Source organism: Gymnoscopelus braueri (assembly GCF_963280865.1).
Source record: "Gymnoscopelus braueri genome assembly, chromosome: 17".
Taxonomy (NCBI): domain Eukaryota; kingdom Metazoa; phylum Chordata; class Actinopteri; order Myctophiformes; family Myctophidae; genus Gymnoscopelus; species Gymnoscopelus braueri.
The window spans coordinates 19,987,615-20,010,063 of NC_137617.1; the positions used below are offsets into that span (position 1 = coordinate 19,987,615).

The window sequence follows — 22,449 nt, forward strand, 5'->3', positions numbered from 1 at the left end:
CTCCATTATAGAAAGACCCGTGAAAGACTGTGTGTGCAGAGGGGAAGGAGAGGACGACAGCAGCGACGACCAGACCATAAGGAGCGAAGCAGGGCCTGGAGTGGAGCGGACGAAAGAGAGGCTAAAGTGCTGCGACGCGCAACTCCATCAGTAGGCAGCGAAAGCTGCCTTCGGAGTAAGTTTCTATCCACGCAACACTCGTATTTGTGATAGCCACCACTGCTAGCAGCCCACAGTACCTTGTCTGTAAACAGATGAACTGGCCCATTGCTTCTGTATTTCCAGACGGCGATAAAGAAACAGACGAACATTGAAGAGTCCTGGCTTGGCTTCCCTCCACCTGTTTTCCCCCAGTATTTGCACACATTGTCTTAATTATTTATAGCATTTTTATTGTATTTTAATAGCACCTGCACTTTACTTGTCCATAAGTATTTGATGCACCTTTTGCTATTAATTTGCACAATTTGCTATTTGCACACTCTGCTATTTGGCTGAAGAAAACCCCCGGTGTTGCATTTGAATGGCCTAAGTCCACATAGTACTGAACGCACTTTATATAGCACCGCACTTTACTTTTGTAAAAGTACTGTTGCCTATTCTGCTATTTATTTGCGCTCTTGCTATTATTGTTGTTTCGCCCATTGTTTGCATTTTAGTTTAGTAGTGAATACATTTTAGTTAGTCTAGCGGCGCCATAGGAGGTTAGGGTTTATATTTTAGGATTGTATTATTTATGTGTTTTAAAGGCACAGAGGCCTCTTGTATCAGGGACGAATCTTAATAAATGTATGTTTACCCCTTTTTATCCACTGTGTTGGTCTCAGTTCCTCCTTGGTTTTATTGGTGTTGTGTTCTCCTAAAGTCTAAGTACTTACCCAGTTATCTCGAACCTGTGAAAAGCCTGTTAAAACAAAGAGAGTTAATCAAGGAGTTCTTAGGCTCCTTTAATCCAAACCTAAGTGGCGTAGTCTGCAAGGTTAATCATTTTATTCCATTGGTATACGCAACAATTACGCACCCCGCACTTTATTGTGCATCTGATATTTTATTGTTGCCAAAACCATTTGTGAACTAGAAAAAGTGCTCCTCGGAGCACAGGTCTCCGCCAGGTCAGGTAGGTTATTGTGGGGCAGCAATGTTCAGAATTAGCCAATCAGGATGAAATATGAAAAATTGGATGGAACCATCTTGATCACTTGACTAAATGTGAGTAGTAAAGGAGGGGAAAGTGTATTGTTCTATGGGGTCAAAGGTCACCTATTCATAATTTCAATTCTATTGTTTATAGGTCATAATTCTTTTGTTTCATAGAACAAAGGATTCTTTAGAAATCTGATATGGGGGTTATGGGAACCATGAGGAGTGGGGGCTGTCTGGGGTGAGGTCATACAGGGGTGAATGCATTGTGTACATTATGTCTTTTGTTAAGTGTTTTATTATTAACCCCCCTCTGTCATCAATTACCTGTCACTCAAGTCTCCATGTAATATCTTATTATTTGTCTAACACACATCATTTTGATGCAGTCAGAGGATCTGCTCTTTGTCTATGCTCAAGCAAGGCCCCATCCTGGGGCTGCTAGTGGTTAGTGGCTTGTGACGTCTAAAGACAGAGAGAGCATGGCCATTCCATTCAATGCTTCCCCAACAAAAGAATGAATGTGTTTTGTGTGTGTGTGTGTGTGTGTGTGTGTGTGTGTGTGTGTGTGTGTGTGTGTGTGTGTGTGTGTGTGTGTGTGTGTGTGTGTGTGTGTGTGTGTGTGTGTGTGTGTGTGTGTGTGTGTGTGTGTGTGTGTGTGTGTGTGTGTGTGTGTGTGTGTGTGTGTGTGTGTGTGTGTGTGTGTGTGTGTGTGTGTGTGTGTCTGGTCTGGATGGAGAGGGTTGTCACAGACAGCATTAGTATTGTATATAGTAATTAGCCTACAGTACATCTTATTGCCTATTTTAGGGCTTATGGGTTTTATTCAGGATATAACTTTAGAACATGTTTAATGTAGTTAAAGTGATTGCTTTAGGTGAAGATGATATAGTATTTTATACTGTCACTTCCAATACATGGGCACCAGGGTTTAAAAGTGGTGATTCTATGGATTCTATGGTCCTTTGGTGTGTACATATAGTCAGTAAATTAAAATAATTGTTTAATATCTGACATGACTGAGCATGTCTTTTAGATCACGATATTTAGTTTAAATGGTTTAGTTCAATATATTTTATTATGGCAGCCTACATCTTATAGTCTATTTTAGGGTTTATGGGTTTTATTCAGGAAATAACTTTAGAACATGTTTAATGTAGTTAAAGCGTTTGCTTTAGGTGAAGATGATATAGTATTTTATACTATCACTTCCAATACATGGGCACCAGGGTTTAAAAGCGGTGGTTCTATGGTCCTTTGGTGTGTACATATAGTCAGTAAATTAAAATAATTGCTTAATATCTGACATGACTGAGCATGTCTTTTAGATCACGATATTTAGTTTAAATGGTTTACTTCAATATATTTTATTAAGGCAGCCTACATCTTATAGCCTATTTTAGGGTTTATGGGTTTTATTCAGGAAATAACTTTAGAACATGTTTAATGTAGTTAAAGCGATTGCTTTAGGTGAAGATGATATAGTATTTTATACTGGCACTTCCAAAACATGGGCACCAGGGTTTAAAAAGCGGTGGTTCTATGGTCCTTTGGTGTGTACATATAGTCAGTAAATTAAAATAATTGTTTAATATCTGACATGACTGAGCATGTCTTTTATATCACGATATTTAGTTTAAATGGTTTACTTCAATATATTTTATTAAGGCTGACATAGAATCTGACAGAAAATCAACGATCTGGTCAGATTGGACTTTTGATGCGCAAATAATTCTGTTAACTGGTGCTTTGCTCTGTGAAAGAGAGTGACAGTAATTGTTACATACATACATACATACATACATACATACATACAAACATAGTACACAGAGTATACATACATACATGCGTACATGCGTACATAGAGTAATACACACATACATACATAAATACATACATACATGCGTACATGCGTACATGCAGTAATACAATACATACATACATGCGTACATGCGTGCATGTGTACATGAGTACATGCGTACATGCAGTAATACACACATACATACATTCATACATACATACATACATACAAACATAGTACACATAGTATACGTACATGCGTACATACAGTAATACATACATACATACATACATACATACATACATACATGTCAGTAATGGATACATTAATAATAATGACAAATAATCATCAAATTGATTCTGGGTTCATGGATATATTATAGTGTGTTGGTTCATTATAGATTATATTTTCTTAAAATATAGATACTATAAATGATAGGGCTAGTTCAGGATGGATCAATAGTTGTCCATAGAGACACCCATCAACCTCTTACTCCCCCAGGGTAGAGGTCTGGATCTATTGTTCCATAGGGGCTCTGTGAGTGAGGCTTCTCTGGTTTCCCACACTGTGTCTATTGACTGATTTCAATGGAAAGACAATAGAAGTGTGTCTTATTCATACATCACATTAGTTACACAATGTGACGTTATTGTTTAGGAGAGAAACAGCTGCAGAAACATTTTGGGATCCAAGTTGGTTTTCAAGGAAACAACTGGAATATTGAGTCATTAAAAATAAAATGATTTAGCGAAATTATTTAAGACAAACCATGACTTTGTAAAATAGTGCTGCATGAATGAGTTAGCTGTTTTCATGTGTAGTTACCTCAAGGCAAGCAATTGCATTTGCATATTTTCCTGTTTCATAGAGATCTAATTGCCAAACTCTGTTCCATATCATCTTCATTGGTGTAATACTTTTAACAGACTCATATAAAGTCAGAGAATCATATCAAAAGACTGCTGATGTTGATTTTGCTATTGTTACATGAATTTAACTTGGATGTCTTCATCAATGAATGGGGCAAAAAAAGATGTCAGTTCGTGTTTGTTTATTGAAAAAGGCTCAATGAGTCACATCAGGTATAAATTCCTCACCTGAATAAAGATAGAAGTGATGACACATCACAACAATAACTTGGATATTTCTCCAAAACACTTTACTCAAATAGAGTAGAGGATTTACAACGAGAACTTGTCTCTATGAGAGACGTAGGACATTGTATGACATGAGAAAACACTACTCTCCATTCCACAATTGGTTGTAAGGTGTTGTGTATGCCAAATACATTATATCCTAATTGTATAGTTTTGGTTATTGTGAACCATTTAGCATTATGATTAGAACTAATGAGCCAGCCAAGCTTAGGTATACCTAGTGAGGCAATCTTCCTGGCTATGATTCCTGGGAAAGTTGTCCTCCTTCTAAAGAACCTGTGATTACTCACACATGATACGGTAAATTGTCAGAATGTAGAAGAGTTTACCTAAGATGGCTAAGTAGTGTATCTTTTTTTTTCTTCTAAGGCATTTAGTTATACAGTTATAGTATAGTTATAAAAAACGAACAGCCTGCAATATTTTAAAATAAGTCACCATTATGGCCCTTGAATCAAGGCATATGACTCAGCAAGCTTTACATTTAGACAGTTTGCTGAAGGGACACTCTTTACCACGAGACATATTAAGTGTTATAGGCAGTTAATATATATATTAGCGGGTGCAAAAATGTTTGTAAAATGGCATAGTATAGCCTGGAGGATCAGCTATTGAATGCAGCCTGACTATTTACCCTCCAACTACGTATTCTTTCCAATTCAAATTTAAAAGCACACACATACACATCAACAGAACTACACATCACCAGTACAACATCAGCACCACTACACTAAATATAGTTACTATTTTTCATCATTGGCTATATTTGCTAGTTTATTAAAACATGGATATAAGCTATAAGCATTCAATTATGTCTTTTTGAAGATATATCTGTACATATTCTAGTCAAAACTGTAGCTAGAGTTTTTTTTCTGCACACAATTCATATACTGTTTGTGAGTAAATCTCAAACTAAACTATTGTCATCACATGGTATGATAGTAAATATGGAATATTATCAACTTATTTGTTTTTTTGTTTGTCAAATATAGGGTCATATGCATCTTCACATTACAAAAGGAAAGATATAACATTAGTTAGTACATCTGTTAGTCTAAAACTAGGTGTAAATTTACCTCCAAATAAAACGTATGCTTAAACATAGCTTAACTACTGTATAGGTAAAAAGGCCATGCCACGATAATGCGTAGATAAATATTTTGATATCCTCCTAGGAAAAAATAAATAAAAAAATAAAAAAATAGACACTATGTGGACCTACAAAACACATTTACATCAGCACATCAACTATATAAATGAGTACATTTAACATAATAGCGGGGTATGCACACTATATTATGTGCATACTAGTTTAAAACCTGTAAGACTGATCCGCCAAGGCATTTCCAGAATTGAAAATCTATGTTTTTAGAAACTATATATTTACAATTACATTAAATCCTACAACCAATTAGAGTTGGCAAGGTCTTACTGTGATCCTCTGGATTTGTAGATATTTGATCAAAAACATATATTTATAGTGGTCAGTGGTGGCTTCTCTTAACATCTCTTTCCTCTCCTCTTTCCTCTCCTCTGTCAATCTTTCTCCTCTCTTGTCCCTTCACACACACAACCTCTCTCTCTCTCTCTCTCACCTCTCTCTCACATTATCTTCTCACATAATTTCTCTATTTTTTCTCTCTAAGTCATAACATGTACACACGTAGCTGTCAAAATACTTCAAAAAACGTACTGATCATGTCCACACCAGATTTGGCACAAACAAGGGTTTGAACTCGTTCTCATGCTATGCAACAAAAATGTGGAAAGCCCTACCAAAAGGAGTAAAGGAGTGTAAAACCTTATACACACTTTCAAAACTGCCCTAAAAGAAATAACCTTCAGGAGGCTGCAATTCCAAAACTGGTCCCTGTCAAAGTCTTAACCTAATAATAATCGTGGTCATTGGAAGCTATACCATAAATAATGGTCATTTATACGTAGTAAAACGTTAAGGTTAGTAAAGTAATGGTTAATATTCACTATATGTATACTATTTGTGAACTTAGTTTGAGAACATTGTGAATGTGTCCGAAAAAACATAGCTAGAGTTTGAATTGTAACTTGAATAACCATGCATACATCGAATGAAATAGAAATAAGGGGTTATAATCAGTGTCTAACAATTGGACGCTAGACAATATCTGCAAAAGATGTCTATTATTATTATTATCATTATTGCTATTATGTAGAATGCATGCAACTATCTCTACATAGCTTCTAAATATATCTAATAATATAGTAAAACCCATCCTTTTTCCATTTTCTTCAAGCCTTTCATTCCATTGCTTCAAACACTGGGTTGTCATGGTGTGTCATGGGCTTTATGCTTGTTCGTACATCCTTCGTGCTACAAAAACAAAAACAAAAAACTATTTTCAATCCTATTATGAGTGTATGATATGGTTGTTTGTCAAGAAAGTATGTACATGAACATATATTGTTACGACTATGTTACCCATTGGGGTTTAAACAAATAACCAACAAAAATAAAACATGACTAAATACAAATCATGACAAACTATGCACAGGTTTCAGCTTCTATAACATGCTTTTTAACTATTACGTACCGTTAATATTAGTTTTACTATAACAATATATATTTTACTCTATGTCTAAACTCAAGTAAGATGTTTTATGCTCTAACAGACTTCTAAGTGTTAGGTCTGTTTTAGTTCACTATTGAAGTTTCAATATTGACATATATATATATATATATATTTTTTTTTTTAATCATGTATAGGCCTACACGCTTACCCTAAGATGAAAATTGATAATAAAGATGAACCTTATTCTAAAACAAACTATTTGTTGTCTATAGTGTTTATATCCACGTGTTACATTAATACTGTCATTTAGAATATTACCTAGTTTTTTACCAAATAACTGTAAAAACTGTAACTGGACTATACATTGATAAAATTACCCCCACGTCACAGTGGGTGTGAACCTACAAATAGTATATATAAGGCTACCTTTGCACGAGCTGACAGGAAATATCGGATTGCCTGACTAACCCGTCAGACAAAAGAAAAAATAAGGGGACCATCGTACATATGATATAAGAGATTACTTTTTAGAAAAGCAGACAACTTTACCTTTTCAAATGGATAACATACGAGGGGGACTACTAGAAGAGGATTCCGTTAAACGAACAGCCAATCCGTTTTCCAGCCAAACTGCCAATCCATTTTTCATCTCCACTAAAGATGCCAAATCCTTTCCCTATAGCGAGGAAGGTGGCGAGCCCACAATCTTTGACAGAATAATTTTTAAAGATGGACAATACGTGGCCACTGGCCTGGATCCCTATTTTGATGGATTTATGGAAGGTCGAATTAAATGGATGAATGCTACAGACGGAGGCAAATATATTCCACCCGGTGATCATTCATTTTATGCCCGTGAAGCCGCATTGCGTATGCTACCTTCACAGCACAATGACCCCGGTAGAAAATCAAACACTGATACTGGTTTTAAATCGAAATCGTCACATTTTGCGTATTTAGGTGACCCCTGTAACATGGAACACACTGGGGTTGATGATAATCACAGGTGTGCAGCTTGCAAACTTGTCCTTACAAAGTTTTTACCGGGTGATACACTTTTAAATCAACATGCTTACTTCACCAGAGGAGAATGTCCGTATCTCAAAGCTAACTATACACCAGAGCGGCTAGAAATTGAAATTGGACAGGAAAGGTTTCGCAGAGGGTTTATTGCACATCCAAACGCGATCAGTGCCCCGGATGCTTGGAAATTATCTGAAGTGAAATTAACAAACAGGATATATGTTACGCTGGCTACCCATGAATGGTGTTACTTATGTGGCCGTTCACCCGGGGGTCATATGCAGGGCTGTTACCAAAAAATGGCAGAGCTGATACACAGACTTAACAATGGTCTTCTCGAATTAAAGTTATAGTGGATATGTATGACATTGGATAAGGCTAACGGCCTAATCCTCACGGATGAAGAGCAGTTGAATTACATAGAACCCCTACTGATGAGCCCTTTCCCATACCGTTTCTGAAGAGGAAGAGGATGAGGAAGAGGAGGCGATGGAGAGATACTTTATCGATATGGTCAATCGTGATTATTATTATCACGATTATTGTGATTATGCGGGGCGATGAGGATTTATATTTCAGCCTGGACTGGCTGGTGGACCATTGGGACTCTGTCTGCTTCAACCCTGCCGATGTATCGTTAGATGCATTCGAGACTGATAGATATGATAGAAGATATGCTTATGAATGTTTTGAATAGAAAAGATTCTGGGGTCATAATGAACATTGTGCTGGGCACTGACTCCTACCATACATATGTACCCCTGATACAAGAGACTTTTCAAGAAGTGACTGTTACAGCACATACCATGTTTTGTGTGTATAATCTAACTCTTATGGTGTTTTCCTCTACTTGCCTATATTGAGGAAAATATATTACACTGATTTTGTACACCAAGTATTGTGTATTCTTGAATATGTATGAATATGTGTAACATTCAGTATATGTATGTACAATATATGTATATGTTTTTTTCTTTGTGAAATAAATGTCCAATAATTACCAATTCAAAAGGGTGTTGTAGTTAGAAGACATGCTAACTGATATTATATACCATGATATATACCATGATGATAGTATCAATATGGACGGGTCTAAACATATCCATATGGCTAGACAGTAATTACTGCACAATTGCCCTGTAAATCAGTGAGTCTGATTCTGAGTCAAAGTAGCAACTATCTGGAGAGACTTACCAGCTAGAAAACCAAGGTCTGAACGTCGCAACCATAAAGTTTTCTAGGCCGTAAGAAGCATTAGTGTTCTTGGAATTTCATATTTTGGAATCATTTTTAGTTATTTTACCAGTGTCATTTAACCTATTGTAACTATTCAGGCCTATACATTGGTAAAACGACCCTCCTATGTCACTGTGGGGGAGTGGACCTACAAAAAACGTATACGCTGTAGGCTGTCCTCCATGACCGGTCATGAAAAAACGGTTAGCCTGACTAAAAACTCTGCCTCTCCTGGTCCCTTTCTTTAAAGAAAACTCTGAAAGTCTAGAGACAAAAGTTGTAAAAAAAATAAGATGTACTCTACCCGCTTGATTTACGATGCCGATGATGAAAAGATATGGCAACTGTCCAATGAGCGAAAATTACGGTGCCATTTTTCATCATCCACCCGTTTTCCATTTGTTGATCTGTATACAATGGAAGAGGATGAAGTATTGTTGGAAGATGGATTGCATCATGTGAGAGTTTATGCATCTGAATTTGAAAGATTCAAGACTGCCATTTTGGATTTAACTGATTATCTGCTCTGGGGGAGATGGGCCAACGATGACTATATCAAACCATCAACTATGGTGAAAGTGGACGAGTCAATCCCTTGCCGCTTATCAGGGGGCGAAGCTTTCCTCGTTGACTGTTCAAGGACAAAATTATGGTTGTTGGTGAGATTCCGGTCTCAGGGCCCTACTTTTGAAAGACCTAAAACTGTAATGGAGAAAGAAACGTATTTTCCAATTCGTTTAGCCTTTCATGCAAGAGATTTCTGGCTGCTACGGGATGTGATTAAATTAATTAATGGGTTTTTCGCCAAAGCAAAAGAGAGTCGAAAGATGGCCCTGTTGGAGGAACGCATTAGTGGAGTCAATCGTGTAGTATCCGTTCTCTCTGCAAAGAAACCGAGACGTGTAAATCTGAATGAACCACATCGCTTATTTTACCACAATACATACAATAAACCGGCTGGAGCAACAGAGTTCTCAATGCACAATCCGGCTGGAGTAATAAAGTACTCAATGGGGAATCTGGCTGGAGCAACAGATTTCTACATGCACAATCCGGCTGGAGCAATAAAGTACTCAATGCGCAATCCGGCTGGAGCAACGTTATTCTCAATGGACAACCGTAATACTGTAAAATCTGTATTGAAAGCCACTGATTTGTAATTTGTAATTTCTTACCACACACCCATGTTTTTATGTTGATGTTTTGGTGTTTAAGTGTAACATGTTTAAATTATATTTTCATGTTTCTTGTGAAATAAAAATATCAAGCACGTATCAAATCTTGTATCAAAGTTTTGTTTATTTATTTTTTTACTAGAGGGGTTAGATTCTGTGTAGAGTCTAATGTGAACAATTCAGTTCAAAAGGAAGGGTTTATTATATAGTTACAGTAAAAGTCATGCTATTGTTATATCGTCGTACACAATATAATATTTCTAATACAATATGAAACGGTCAGCTAATGTAGAAGTACCATGATGTTACTTCTAACCTATTGCATTACATTACATTACAGTCATTTAGCAGACGTTTTCATCCAAAGCGACTTACAATAAGTGCATTCACCATAGGTAGGCAAGAAATGTCGCAAGAAATGTCTTACTAAATAAAGTGCATCAATCAATCAATCAATCAGAAGTCTTAAGTGTATTCTCTTCCAAAACAAGCAACTAAGAGTATACCTAGCACTATGGTAAAAGTGCCATATATCAGCTACCTACTCTCTTGAGATGAGATAAATAGGAACCTCCATTAGCACCCTCCAGTTTTTTACCCCTGTAACTGATTGTGCTCTCTGCATAGAAATAGAAGTCTGCAGATCTTAGTAATAGACAGTAATTACTGGACAATTGTTCTGTAAATCAGTGAGTCTGATTCTGAGTTAAAGTAGCAGCTATAACCCCCAAACCTCCTACACTCTAACCGAGCTCCTCCTCCTCTGCCTTTTACACAATATAAGAGACTCTTGATCTATGAACTAGGATCTCAGCAGTCAACATGGAGAATTCTAATGAAAGAAGAGAAGAAGCCAACTCTAGAGCTACTCTTCCAGTGGGAGATGTAGCATACGATCCTTGGGGTGACTGGGACTTTGAATCGGACGATGAAGACTATTCACCTCCGCCATCACCTGTGTTTTTCCATGATACACCCTTCTCCTCTCCTGTGAATTTGCCTCGGACTATGGATCAACCTGATGGACTGTGCGGATATTACTTTCTGGATACTATAAAAGTATGCATACTCAGGCTGCTGGATGTGGTAATAACTGATCAAATGAAAGAAGACTGCTACATATGTCAAAGAGACCCAAGTCAGACCCAACACCCATTTCTCGACCCACCACAACCAAGCTATTATGTTTTCACTCATTTTAAAGAATTAATGAAAAGACTGTGGAATGACCGATTTATTTCAGGAGTCATGCGCGTGTTGGAATCTCAAGGAATTGTTGCTACACCATCCAGAGTGCAAGGGATCTGTGAAGCTTATCTTCATGACCTAAAGAATGTGGACAATATTCGGGTAAAAATCAACCTGGCCGGTAGTTCTAAGATGTGCGAGAATAAGGAGAAACGTGCTGTTTTGAACGACCTCGTTACATTTTGGAGGAACTCATCAGCTGCAGATCCAGGTTCTGACACAGGTAATTATTTGAGAAAAGAACTAATCCTAAATAGATTGACACATATATATATATATATATATTAGGCCCGTAACGATACAGTAACTGCATCGATGCATCGTTTTGAATTTTCAACGATCTACTATATCAATATGCAAACAGCTAAATATCGTATCGTTTGACTTTGTATCGTATCGAATCGTTTTGCAATGCAAATAATCGTATCGAATCGTTCTGCAATGCAAATAATCAATTATATCAAACTAAGTACTTTTAAGAAGAAAAAAAGAGAAAGAGGGGTTTATATCCAGTATCCAGGTATTTATTTTTCACACAGAATTTTTGGGTAAATAAATAGTTACTATATCGATTTTAAGTCATTGAATCGAATCGTATCGTTCTAAATTAACCTGTCCTGTATCGTTCATGTATCGTATCGACTAAATCACTGAATCGAAACATATCCTATCGTTCTAAATTAACCTGTATCGTTCATGTATCGTATCGACAACCAAGTATCGTGATACGTATCGAATCGTTGTTAAAATGTATCGTTACACCCCTAATATATATATATATATATATATATATATATATATATATATATATATATTGGTAGTTTTAAAATGTTTAAAGTTGTTATTTTCTTCATGTTCTTTTTTTTTTTTTTTCCTTCTCCTCCTCCTTGCCAACGCTTTTACCAACCTCTCCAGTGGATTCACCCCTGACTATGGATCAACCTGATGGCCTGCTCAGCACGGTTTTTCTAGATATTATAAAAGCATGCATCGCAAAGTTGCTGGATGTGGTACTAAGTAATCAGATGGATCTTGAAGTCAGTTACTGTTTTACTCCAGGCGCCACCTATGGATGTCCCCTATATCCGGTGCCACGTAATTATGTCTGCGACCATTTTTATGAATTTATTAAAATGCTGTGGACTGACAGATTTCTTTCAGGAATCATGCATGTGCTGGAAATTCGAGGCATTGTTACTACAGAATCCAGAGTGCAAGGAGTGTGTGAAGTTATTTTAAATGAACTGAGGCTAGATATCGCAGCTGACGATATCGGGTATGCTTTGGTGCATCATAATGTGATGAACGAACTCATTCCATTTTGGAGAGACTCACCAGCTAGAAAACCAAGGTCTGAACGATAGAATTATTAGAGAAAATCAAGTTACACCCTCGCAACCAGTAATCATCCAAAAGTAATCATGATTTTTTTATTGATATGCAGATATTGTATACCATCTAACAGTGCTTTTTATTCTTTCATTGATTCTTGATCCTGTAACCACACTAAAATAAAAATGTTGTATTTGCTGAAACCTGTGCATAGTTTGTCATGATTTGTATTTAGTCATGTTTTATTTTTGTTGGTTATTTGTTTAAACCCCAATGGGTAACATAGTCGTAACAATATATGTTCATGTACATACTTTCTTGACAAACAACCATATCATACACTCATAATAGGATTGAAAATAGTTTTTTGTTTTTGTTTTTGTAGCACGAAGGATGTACGAACAAGCATAAAGCCCATGACACACCATGACAACCCAGTGTTTGAAGCAATGGAATGAAAGGCTTGAAGAAAATGGAAAAAGGATGGGTTTTACTATATTATTAGATATATTTAGAAGCTATGTAGAGATAGTTGCATGCATTCTACATAATAGCAATAATGATAATAATAATAATAGACATCTTTTGCAGATATTGTCTAGCGTCCAATTGTTAGACACTGATTATAACCCCTTATTTCTATTTCATTCGATGTATGCATGGTTATTCAAGTTACAATTCAAACTCTAGCTATGTTTTTTCGGACACATTCACAATGTTCTCAAACTAAGTTCACAAATAGTATACATATAGTGAATATTAACCATTACTTTACTAACCTTAACGTTTTACTACGTATAAATGACCATTATTTATGGTATAGCTTCCAATGACCACGATTATTATTAGGTTAAGACTTTGACAGGGACCAGTTTTGGAATTGCAGCCTCCTGAAGGTTATTTCTTTTAGGGCAGTTTTGAAAGTGTGTATAAGGTTTTACACTCCTTTACTCCTTTTGGTAGGGCTTTCCACATTTTTGTTGCATAGCATGAGAACGAGTTCAAACCCTTGTTTGTGCCAAATCTGGTGTGGACATGATCAGTACGTTTTTTGAAGTATTTTGACAGCTACGTGTGTACATGTTATGACTTAGAGAGAAAAAATAGAGAAATTATGTGAGAAGATAATGTGAGAGAGAGGTGAGAGAGAGAGAGAGAGAGGTTGTGTGTGTGAAGGGACAAGAGAGGAGAAAGATTGACAGAGGAGAGGAAAGAGGAGAGGAAAGAGATGTTAAGAGAAGCCACCACTGACCACTATAAATATATGTTTTTGATCAAATATCTACAAATCCAGAGGATCACAGTAAGACCTTGCCAACTCTAATTGGTTGTAGGATTTAATGTAATTGTAAATATATAGTTTCTAAAAACATAGATTTTCAATTCTGGAAATGCCTTGGCGGATCAGTCTTACAGGTTTTAAACTAGTATGCACATAATATAGTGTGCATACCCCGCTATTATGTTAAATGTACTCATTTATATAGTTGATGTGCTGATGTAAATGTGTTTTGTAGGTCCACATAGTGTCTATTTTTTTATTTTTTTATTTATTTTTTCCTAGGAGGATATCAAAATATTTATCTACGCATTATCGTGGCATGGCCTTTTTACCTATACAGTAGTTAAGCTATGTTTAAGCATACGTTTTATTTGGAGGTAAATTTACACCTAGTTTTAGACTAACAGATGTACTAACTAATGTTATATCTTTCCTTTTGTAATGTGAAGATGCATATGACCCTATATTTGACAAACAAAAAAACAAATAAGTTGATAATATTCCATATTTACTATCATACCATGTGATGACAATAGTTTAGTTTGAGATTTACTCACAAACAGTATATGAATTGTGTGCAGAAAAAAAACTCTAGCTACAGTTTTGACTAGAATATGTACAGATATATCTTCAAAAAGACATAATTGAATGCTTATAGCTTATATCCATGTTTTAATAAACTAGCAAATATAGCCAATGATGAAAAATAGTAACTATATTTAGTGTAGTGGTGCTGATGTTGTACTGGTGATGTGTAGTTCTGTTGATGTGTATGTGTGTGCTTTTAAATTTGAATTGGAAAGAATACGTAGTTGGAGGGTAAATAGTCAGGCTGCATTCAATAGCTGATCCTCCAGGCTATACTATGCCATTTTACAAACATTTTTGCACCCGCTAATATATATATTAACTGCCTATAACACTTAATATGTCTCGTGGTAAAGAGTGTCCCTTCAGCAAACTGTCTAAATGTAAAGCTTGCTGAGTCATATGCCTTGATTCAAGGGCCATAATGGTGACTTATTTTAAAATATTGCAGGCTGTTCGTTTTTTATAACTATACTATAACTGTATAACTAAATGCCTTAGAAGAAAAAAAAAGATACACTACTTAGCCATCTTAGGTAAACTCTTCTACATTCTGACAATTTACCGTATCATGTGTGAGTAATCACAGGTTCTTTAGAAGGAGGACAACTTTCCCAGGAATCATAGCCAGGAAGATTGCCTCACTAGGTATACCTAAGCTTGGCTGGCTCATTAGTTCTAATCATAATGCTAAATGGTTCACAATAACCAAAACTATACAATTAGGATATAATGTATTTGGCATACACAACACCTTACAACCAATTGTGGAATGGAGAGTAGTGTTTTCTCATGTCATACAATGTCCTACGTCTCTCATAGAGACAAGTTCTCGTTGTAAATCCTCTACTCTATTTGAGTAAAGTGTTTTGGAGAAATATCCAAGTTATTGTTGTGATGTGTCATCACTTCTATCTTTATTCAGGTGAGGAATTTATACCTGATGTGACTCATTGAGCCTTTTTCAATAAACAAACACGAACTGACATCTTTTTTTTCCCCATTCATTGATGAAGACATCCAAGTTAAATTCATGTAACAATAGCAAAATCAACATCAGCAGTCTTTTGATATGATTCTCTGACTTTATATGAGTCTGTTAAAAGTATTACACCAATGAAGATGATATGGAACAGAGTTTGGCAATTAGATCTCTATGAAACAGGAAAATATGCAAATGCAATTGCTTGCCTTGAGGTAACTACACATGAAAACAGCTAACTCATTCATGCAGCACTATTTTACAAAGTCATGGTTTGTCTTAAATAATTTCGCTAAATCATTTTATTTTTAATGACTCAATATTCCAGTTGTTTCCTTGAAAACCAACTTGGATCCCAAAATGTTTCTGCAGCTGTTTCTCTCCTAAACAATAACGTCACATTGTGTAACTAATGTGATGTATGAATAAGACACACTTCTATTGTCTTTCCATTGAAATCAGTCAATAGACACAGTGTGGGAAACCAGAGAAGCCTCACTCACAGAGCCCCTATGGAACAATAGATCCAGACCTCTACCCTGGGGGAGTAAGAGGTTGATGGGTGTCTCTATGGACAACTATTGATCCATCCTGAACTAGCCCTATCATTTATAGTATCTATATTTTAAGAAAATATAATCTATAATGAACCAACACACTATAATATATCCATGAACCCAGAATCAATTTGATGATTATTTGTCATTATTATTAATGTATCCATTACTGACATGTATGTATGTATGTATGTATGTATGTATGTATGTATGTATGTATGTATGTATGTATGTATGTATGTATGTATGTATGTATGTATGTATGTATGTATGTATGTATGTATGTGTGTATTACTGTATGTACGCATGTACGTATACTATGTGTACTATGTTTGTATGTATGTATGTATGTATGTATGAATGTATGTATGTGTGTATTACTGCATGTACGCATGTACTCATGTACACATGCACGCATGTACGCATGTATGTATGTATTGTATTACTGCATGTACGCATGTACGCATGTATGTATGTATTTATGTATGTATGTGTGTATTACTCTATGTACGCATGTACGCATGTATGTATGTATACTCTGTGTACTATGTTTGTATGTATGTATGTATGTATGTATGTATGTATGTATGTATGTATGTATGTATGTATGTATGTATGTATGTATGTATGTAACAATTACTGTCACTCTCTTTCACAGAGCAAAGCACCAGTTAACAGAATTATTTGCGCATCAAAAGTCCAATCTGACCAGATCGTTGATTTTCTGTCAGATTCTATGTCAGCCTTAATAAAATATATTGAAGTAAACCATTTAAACTAAATATCGTGATATAAAAGACATGCTCAGTCATGTCAGATATTAAACAATTATTTTAATTTACTGACTATATGTACACACCAAAGGACCATAGAACCACCGCTTTTTAAACCCTGGTGCCCATGTTTTGGAAGTGCCAGTATAACATACTATATCATCTTCACCTAAAGCAATCGCTTTAACTACATTAAACATGTTCTAAAGTTATTTCCTGAATAAAACCCATAAACCCTAAAATAGGCTATAAGATGTAGGCTGCCTTAATAAAATATATTGAAGTAAACCATTTAAACTAAATATCGTGATCTAAAAGACATGCTCAGTCATGTCAGATATTAAGCAATTATTTTAATTTACTGACTATATGTACACACCAAAGGACCATAGAACCACCGCTTTTAAACCCTGGTGCCCATGTATTGGAAGTGATAGTATAAAATACTATATCATCTTCACCTAAAGCAAACGCTTTAACTACATTAAACATGTTCTAAAGTTATTTCCTGAATAAAACCCATAAACCCTAAAATAGACTATAAGATGTAGGCTGCCATAATAAAATATATTGAACTAAACCATTTAAACTAAATATCGTGATCTAAAAGACATGCTCAGTCATGTCAGATATTAAACAATTATTTTAATTTACTGACTATATGTACACACCAAAGGACCATAGAATCCATAGAATCACCACTTTTAAACCCTGGTGCCCATGTATTGGAAGTGATAGTATAAAATACTATATCATCTTCACCTAAAGCAATCACTTTAACTACATTAAACATGTTCTAAAGTTATATCCTGAATAAAACCCATAAGCCCTAAAATAGGCAATAAGATGTACTGTAGGCTAATTACTATATACAATACTAATGCTGTCTGTGACAACCCTCTCCATCCAGACCAGACACACACACCAGACACTCACCCACCCATCCACCCAACCATCCACCCCCACACACACACACACACACACACACACACACACACACACACACACACACACACACACACACACACACACACACACACACACACACACACACACACACACACACACACCCAAACAAAACACATTCATTCTTTTGTTGGGGAAGCATTGAATGGAATGGCCATGCTCTCTCTGTCTTTAGACGTCACAAGCCACTAACCACTAGCAGCCCCAGGATGGGGCCTTGCTTGAGCATAGACAAAGAGCAGATCCTCTGACTGCATCAAAATGATGTGTGTTAGACAAATAATAAGATATTACATGGAGACTTGAGTGACAGGTAATTGATGACAGAGGGGGGTTAATAATAAAACACTTAACAAAAGACATAATGTACACAATGCATTCACCCCTGTATGACCTCACCCCAGACAGCCCCCACTCCTCATGGTTCCCATAACCCCCATATCAGATTTCTAAAGAATCCTTTGTTCTATGAAACAAAAGAATTATGACCTATAAACAATAGAATTGAAATTATGAATAGGTGACCTTTGACCCCATAGAACAATACACTTTCCCCTCCTTTACTACTAATGTGTACCGATTTGCATGATGTTTGAATTTGTAGGAGTAATATAAAAAAGAAAAGTGTTGCAAAATTGGCCTCATGGTGGCGCTATAATAGGGCAATGTTAAAAGGGTGGCATTTGTTCTTCAATGTAGTGCGAATGTGCGTGCAAAGTGTCGCAATCGGACGCTGCATTCATGATTTGTGGCATTTTGTTCAAAACGGGCCACTCCTGCAAACTTTAGATGTCAATGTTAGCCAATCAGGATGGAATATGAAAAAATTTAAAGATCCATCGTGATCGCATCATCGTGATCACATGACTATAGAGATCAAGTGTACCGATGTGCGTGAAATTTGGATAAATTCTGAAGGCTTAATATCAAAGAATGTGTTTTACATAAGTCGGCCTCCTGGTGGCGCTATGAAAGGCAAATGTGAAAAATGCAGGTCAGTTGTTTTTCCTTGGCCTCTAGGGAGTGTGCGTGCAAAGTTTCATGCAGATCGGTGCAGTTATAGTTAAAAACATAAATCGTCCATTTATAGCGCCACCATGAGGCTGATTTGAACATTTTCAAGTGGCATTTCTTCCTCGGCCTAGTGGGAATGTGCGTGTGAAATCTCACGGAAATCGCAAGCTGCGTTCATGATTTGAGGCATTTTGTTGAAAACGGAGCAATCCTGCAAACTTTGGAAGCCAACCTTAGCCAATCAGGATGAAATATGGAAAATTGGACAGATCCGTGTTGATCACATGACTATAGAGATACTGTGTACTGATTTGCGTGATGTTTGGATAAAATCTGTAGGAGTACTGTCAAGAAGTGTGTTTTGCAAAAAGCGGCCTCCTGGTGGCGCTATAAAAGGCTAATTTGAAAAATTTGGGGCAGAGGTTCTGCTCTGGCATCCAGGGAGTGTGTGTGCACAGTTTCGTTGCGATCAAGCCAACGGTGCCGGAGATTAGCTGTACACAAAATGACAGAATGATGGACACACGGACGGACACACACACACACACACACACACGGACGGACGGACAGGGGGCAAAACATACTCTCTCGCTATGCCTTTCGGCCTGGCGGAGACAATAAGTTAAAGGGTGTCATTTATCCCACCAGTAAATTGACACAGTTACATGTGACTCAGTCGGCAGTAGCTCACATAATGGTACTGTAAGTTTGAGCCTGACATCTGAGATTCATGAGGGAGCTGACCAATTGAGCGTGGAGGCGCTGGCCCCGAAGCCCCCCCCCACTATCGGCGTCCCGACCCGAGCCGGTCGTTCCCCACTCCCACACACCCGACTGATCGGGCTAAAAATGATTGAGCCAGATCGGATGAATGCGTGAATTGCAATAAATAATAAAAAACATAAAAATAAATAAATGTATTAAATGTCAATTAATTGCACGAAATAAATGCTCCCAATGTGTACAAATAAATAAAATTATGTGTCCATAAGTATCTTCTCTCCATGGTAGACCCTGATGGATGGAAGCCAGGCGGTGGAGGGCTCTCCAAAAACAATGCGCAGTTGCGCGTAGAAAGAGAGAACAATCCGTTCTATTCCGGGGATCGGGTAATCGAGGTATGGCTCAATACCGCGATCTCTGCTGAAGTGAAAGCTACAATTTAAGAGTCATTTGAAGAAGAATAAGTGCCACTCGCTTCTAGTGACACTATACCTGATGATTGGATTTAACATCTGTCGCCGCCGTAAAACCTCTCAGTAAAGCATCCACAAACGGTCTCTACTAGCCTGATTATCAGCCTGAAGCTGAGCAGTCCACTCAGAGAGTGGGCGGGATCTATGTTTTGGAACCAGGCTAGGTCTCTACCATAATAAACCGTAACCATACCGGATCTCGTCTACAGATTATAATTACACTCCATCACTCATCCCAGTGAGCCATAGTCGGCTATTGGACCTTTTTTAGACGTCTAGGCTTAGCCTAGACGTTGATTAGCTGTTTTTTAAGCGTCTATATATAGACGGCTATAATATAGACGGTCTATAAATAGACGCTTACAAAACAGCTAATCTAATCTAGTTTTTTTAATCAATCTAAAAAATAAAAATAAACTTTCACTGTTAGACCAATTATAACCCCGTTTTAGACTAGCCCTTAGACGTATTTTAGACGTCTAATAGCCCGAAAAAGGCTCAGTGGGATTGATTGATGTAATTTATTTAGTAAGACATGAGAACAACAGTATGGAAGTACAAATTCACAATACAAGGTATACTAAACTGGAAGACAAATTAAGCATGAGCTTGTTTAAGATGAGATCCCCATGCACACAAATCATGATGACATATAAGAGACAGACAGATATACACACTACTATACAGAACGTCATACAATCAGCTTACAGGTTACTGGTATGAAGAGTGAAAAATATGTACAAGAGAAGAAAAAACGGGGAGGGGGGGGGGGGGTAGGTTAAGACTTAGACAGGGGCCATTTTCGAATTGCAGCCTCCTGAAGGTGTATCTTTAGGGCAGTTTTGAAAGTGAGTAGGGTTTTACACTCCAATACTCCTTTTGGTAGGGCATTCCACATTTTTGATGAATAGCATGAGAACGAGTTCATTCCCTTTGTTGAGCCAAATCTGGGTTGAACATGATTCGTGGAGCTGCCTCTGGTGTTATGATCGTGGACTTCATTAACGTTTTTGAAGTATTTTGACAAATACAGGGGGATCCCAATGTTGTGGTGTATCTTGAAGACCAGGCCCATAGCAAGTTGCTGTACTCTGTCCTCAACCCTATATCCAATCCTAGCAAAATGAGCAGGGGTTAGATGGGTTTTGTGATTGAGGCCAAGAAGTAGCCTTACTAGTTTGTTTTGGGATGTTTGGAGCCTTGTTTTTAAGGCCTTGGAGGTGTTGTGATACCATGAGGAGCATGCATAATCGTAATAACCTTGTATGAGGGCCCCTGCAAGAATCTTCAGAGTATTCTTACTGACTAGACGTCCAATCCTATACAAAAAGCGTATTCTTTGGTTGACCTTTTTGATCACTCTTTCTGCGTTTTTGTTACCGTAGAGGTTTGCCTCCAAGATGGAACCCGGGTAGGTAATTTCCTCCTTTCTTGTGATAACATCATCACCCACTTTGATCGTGAAACTCTCAGCCTTGCTAAGGTTAGAACTGGACCCAAAGAGGATGGATTCAGTTTTACCCAGGTGTAATGATAGTTTGTTGTCGGAGAGCCAGATACAGATCTTGTTGAGTTCAGAGCTGAGAGATATCTCAACCTGCAGCCTGTTCCTGTCCGAGACCAGCAGAGCCGAGTCATCTGCGAACAGGAACAGTTTGCAGTCGCAAGCTGAAGACATATCGTTCACATATATCAGGAACAGTAAAGGTCCTAGTATACTTCCTTGCGGAACACCACAAGTCACTGGGAGGGGAGGGGACTGGGTGCCGTTTACTTCCACCACTTGCTCCCTCCCTTCCAGCCAGGTAGGATCTCATCCAGCTCACCGACGTATCATCAAAACCTATTGCTTTAAGCTTATCGATCATAATAGGGTAATTAACGGTGTCAAAGGCCTTCTGGAGGTCCAGCATGACCATGCCGCAATATTTGCCATTGTCGACATCTTGTTTGATAGAGTCGTTCAAATAGAGAAGGCATGTGTCAATCTGAAACCAGATTGGAATTTGTAAATTAGATTTTTCTCGGCAAGATACTTATCGACCTGTTCGTAGACTATTTTTTCCATGACTTTCGAGATGGAGCTAAGAATAGAAATAGGGCGGTAGTTGCCAGGGTCTAATTGGTTTCCTTTTTTGTACAGAGGGGTCACCCTTGCTTTTTTGAAGTCGCTAGGGACCCGTCCCATTGGGTGTCATTTGTCTATATGAACACTTTTTAAAGATTCCATAACACTTTTTGAATAGTCTTTCCTCAAAACATCTAGGCATTAGTTGATTGCATAATTTTTATATTAGCAAAATAGTTGAACCAGTTATAATCTGTCAAGCATGTTTTCTATACATTTCTATTTGACATATTGTCCTGTATTGATGAATTGCTGTCAGATTAATCTGGACTTTCACTAATGAAGAGGAAACATGTGATGCT

At 37.1% G+C, this 22,449-nt stretch overlaps 1 protein-coding gene across 1 annotated transcript in view; it reads right to left on the reverse strand.

Moving 5' to 3' along the window:
* LOC308105025 (syntaxin-binding protein 4-like) overlaps positions 1-22,449 on the reverse strand; it is a gene marked incomplete at its 3' end in the record, with an annotated part of 75,398 nt that overhangs the window by 8,131 nt on the left and 44,818 nt on the right. The window contains exon 14 of the mRNA XM_080455660.1: positions 879-904. Within this exon, the coding sequence (XP_080311786.1) occupies positions 879-904 (26 nt within the window). The remainder of the gene's footprint in view (positions 1-878; positions 905-22,449) is intronic.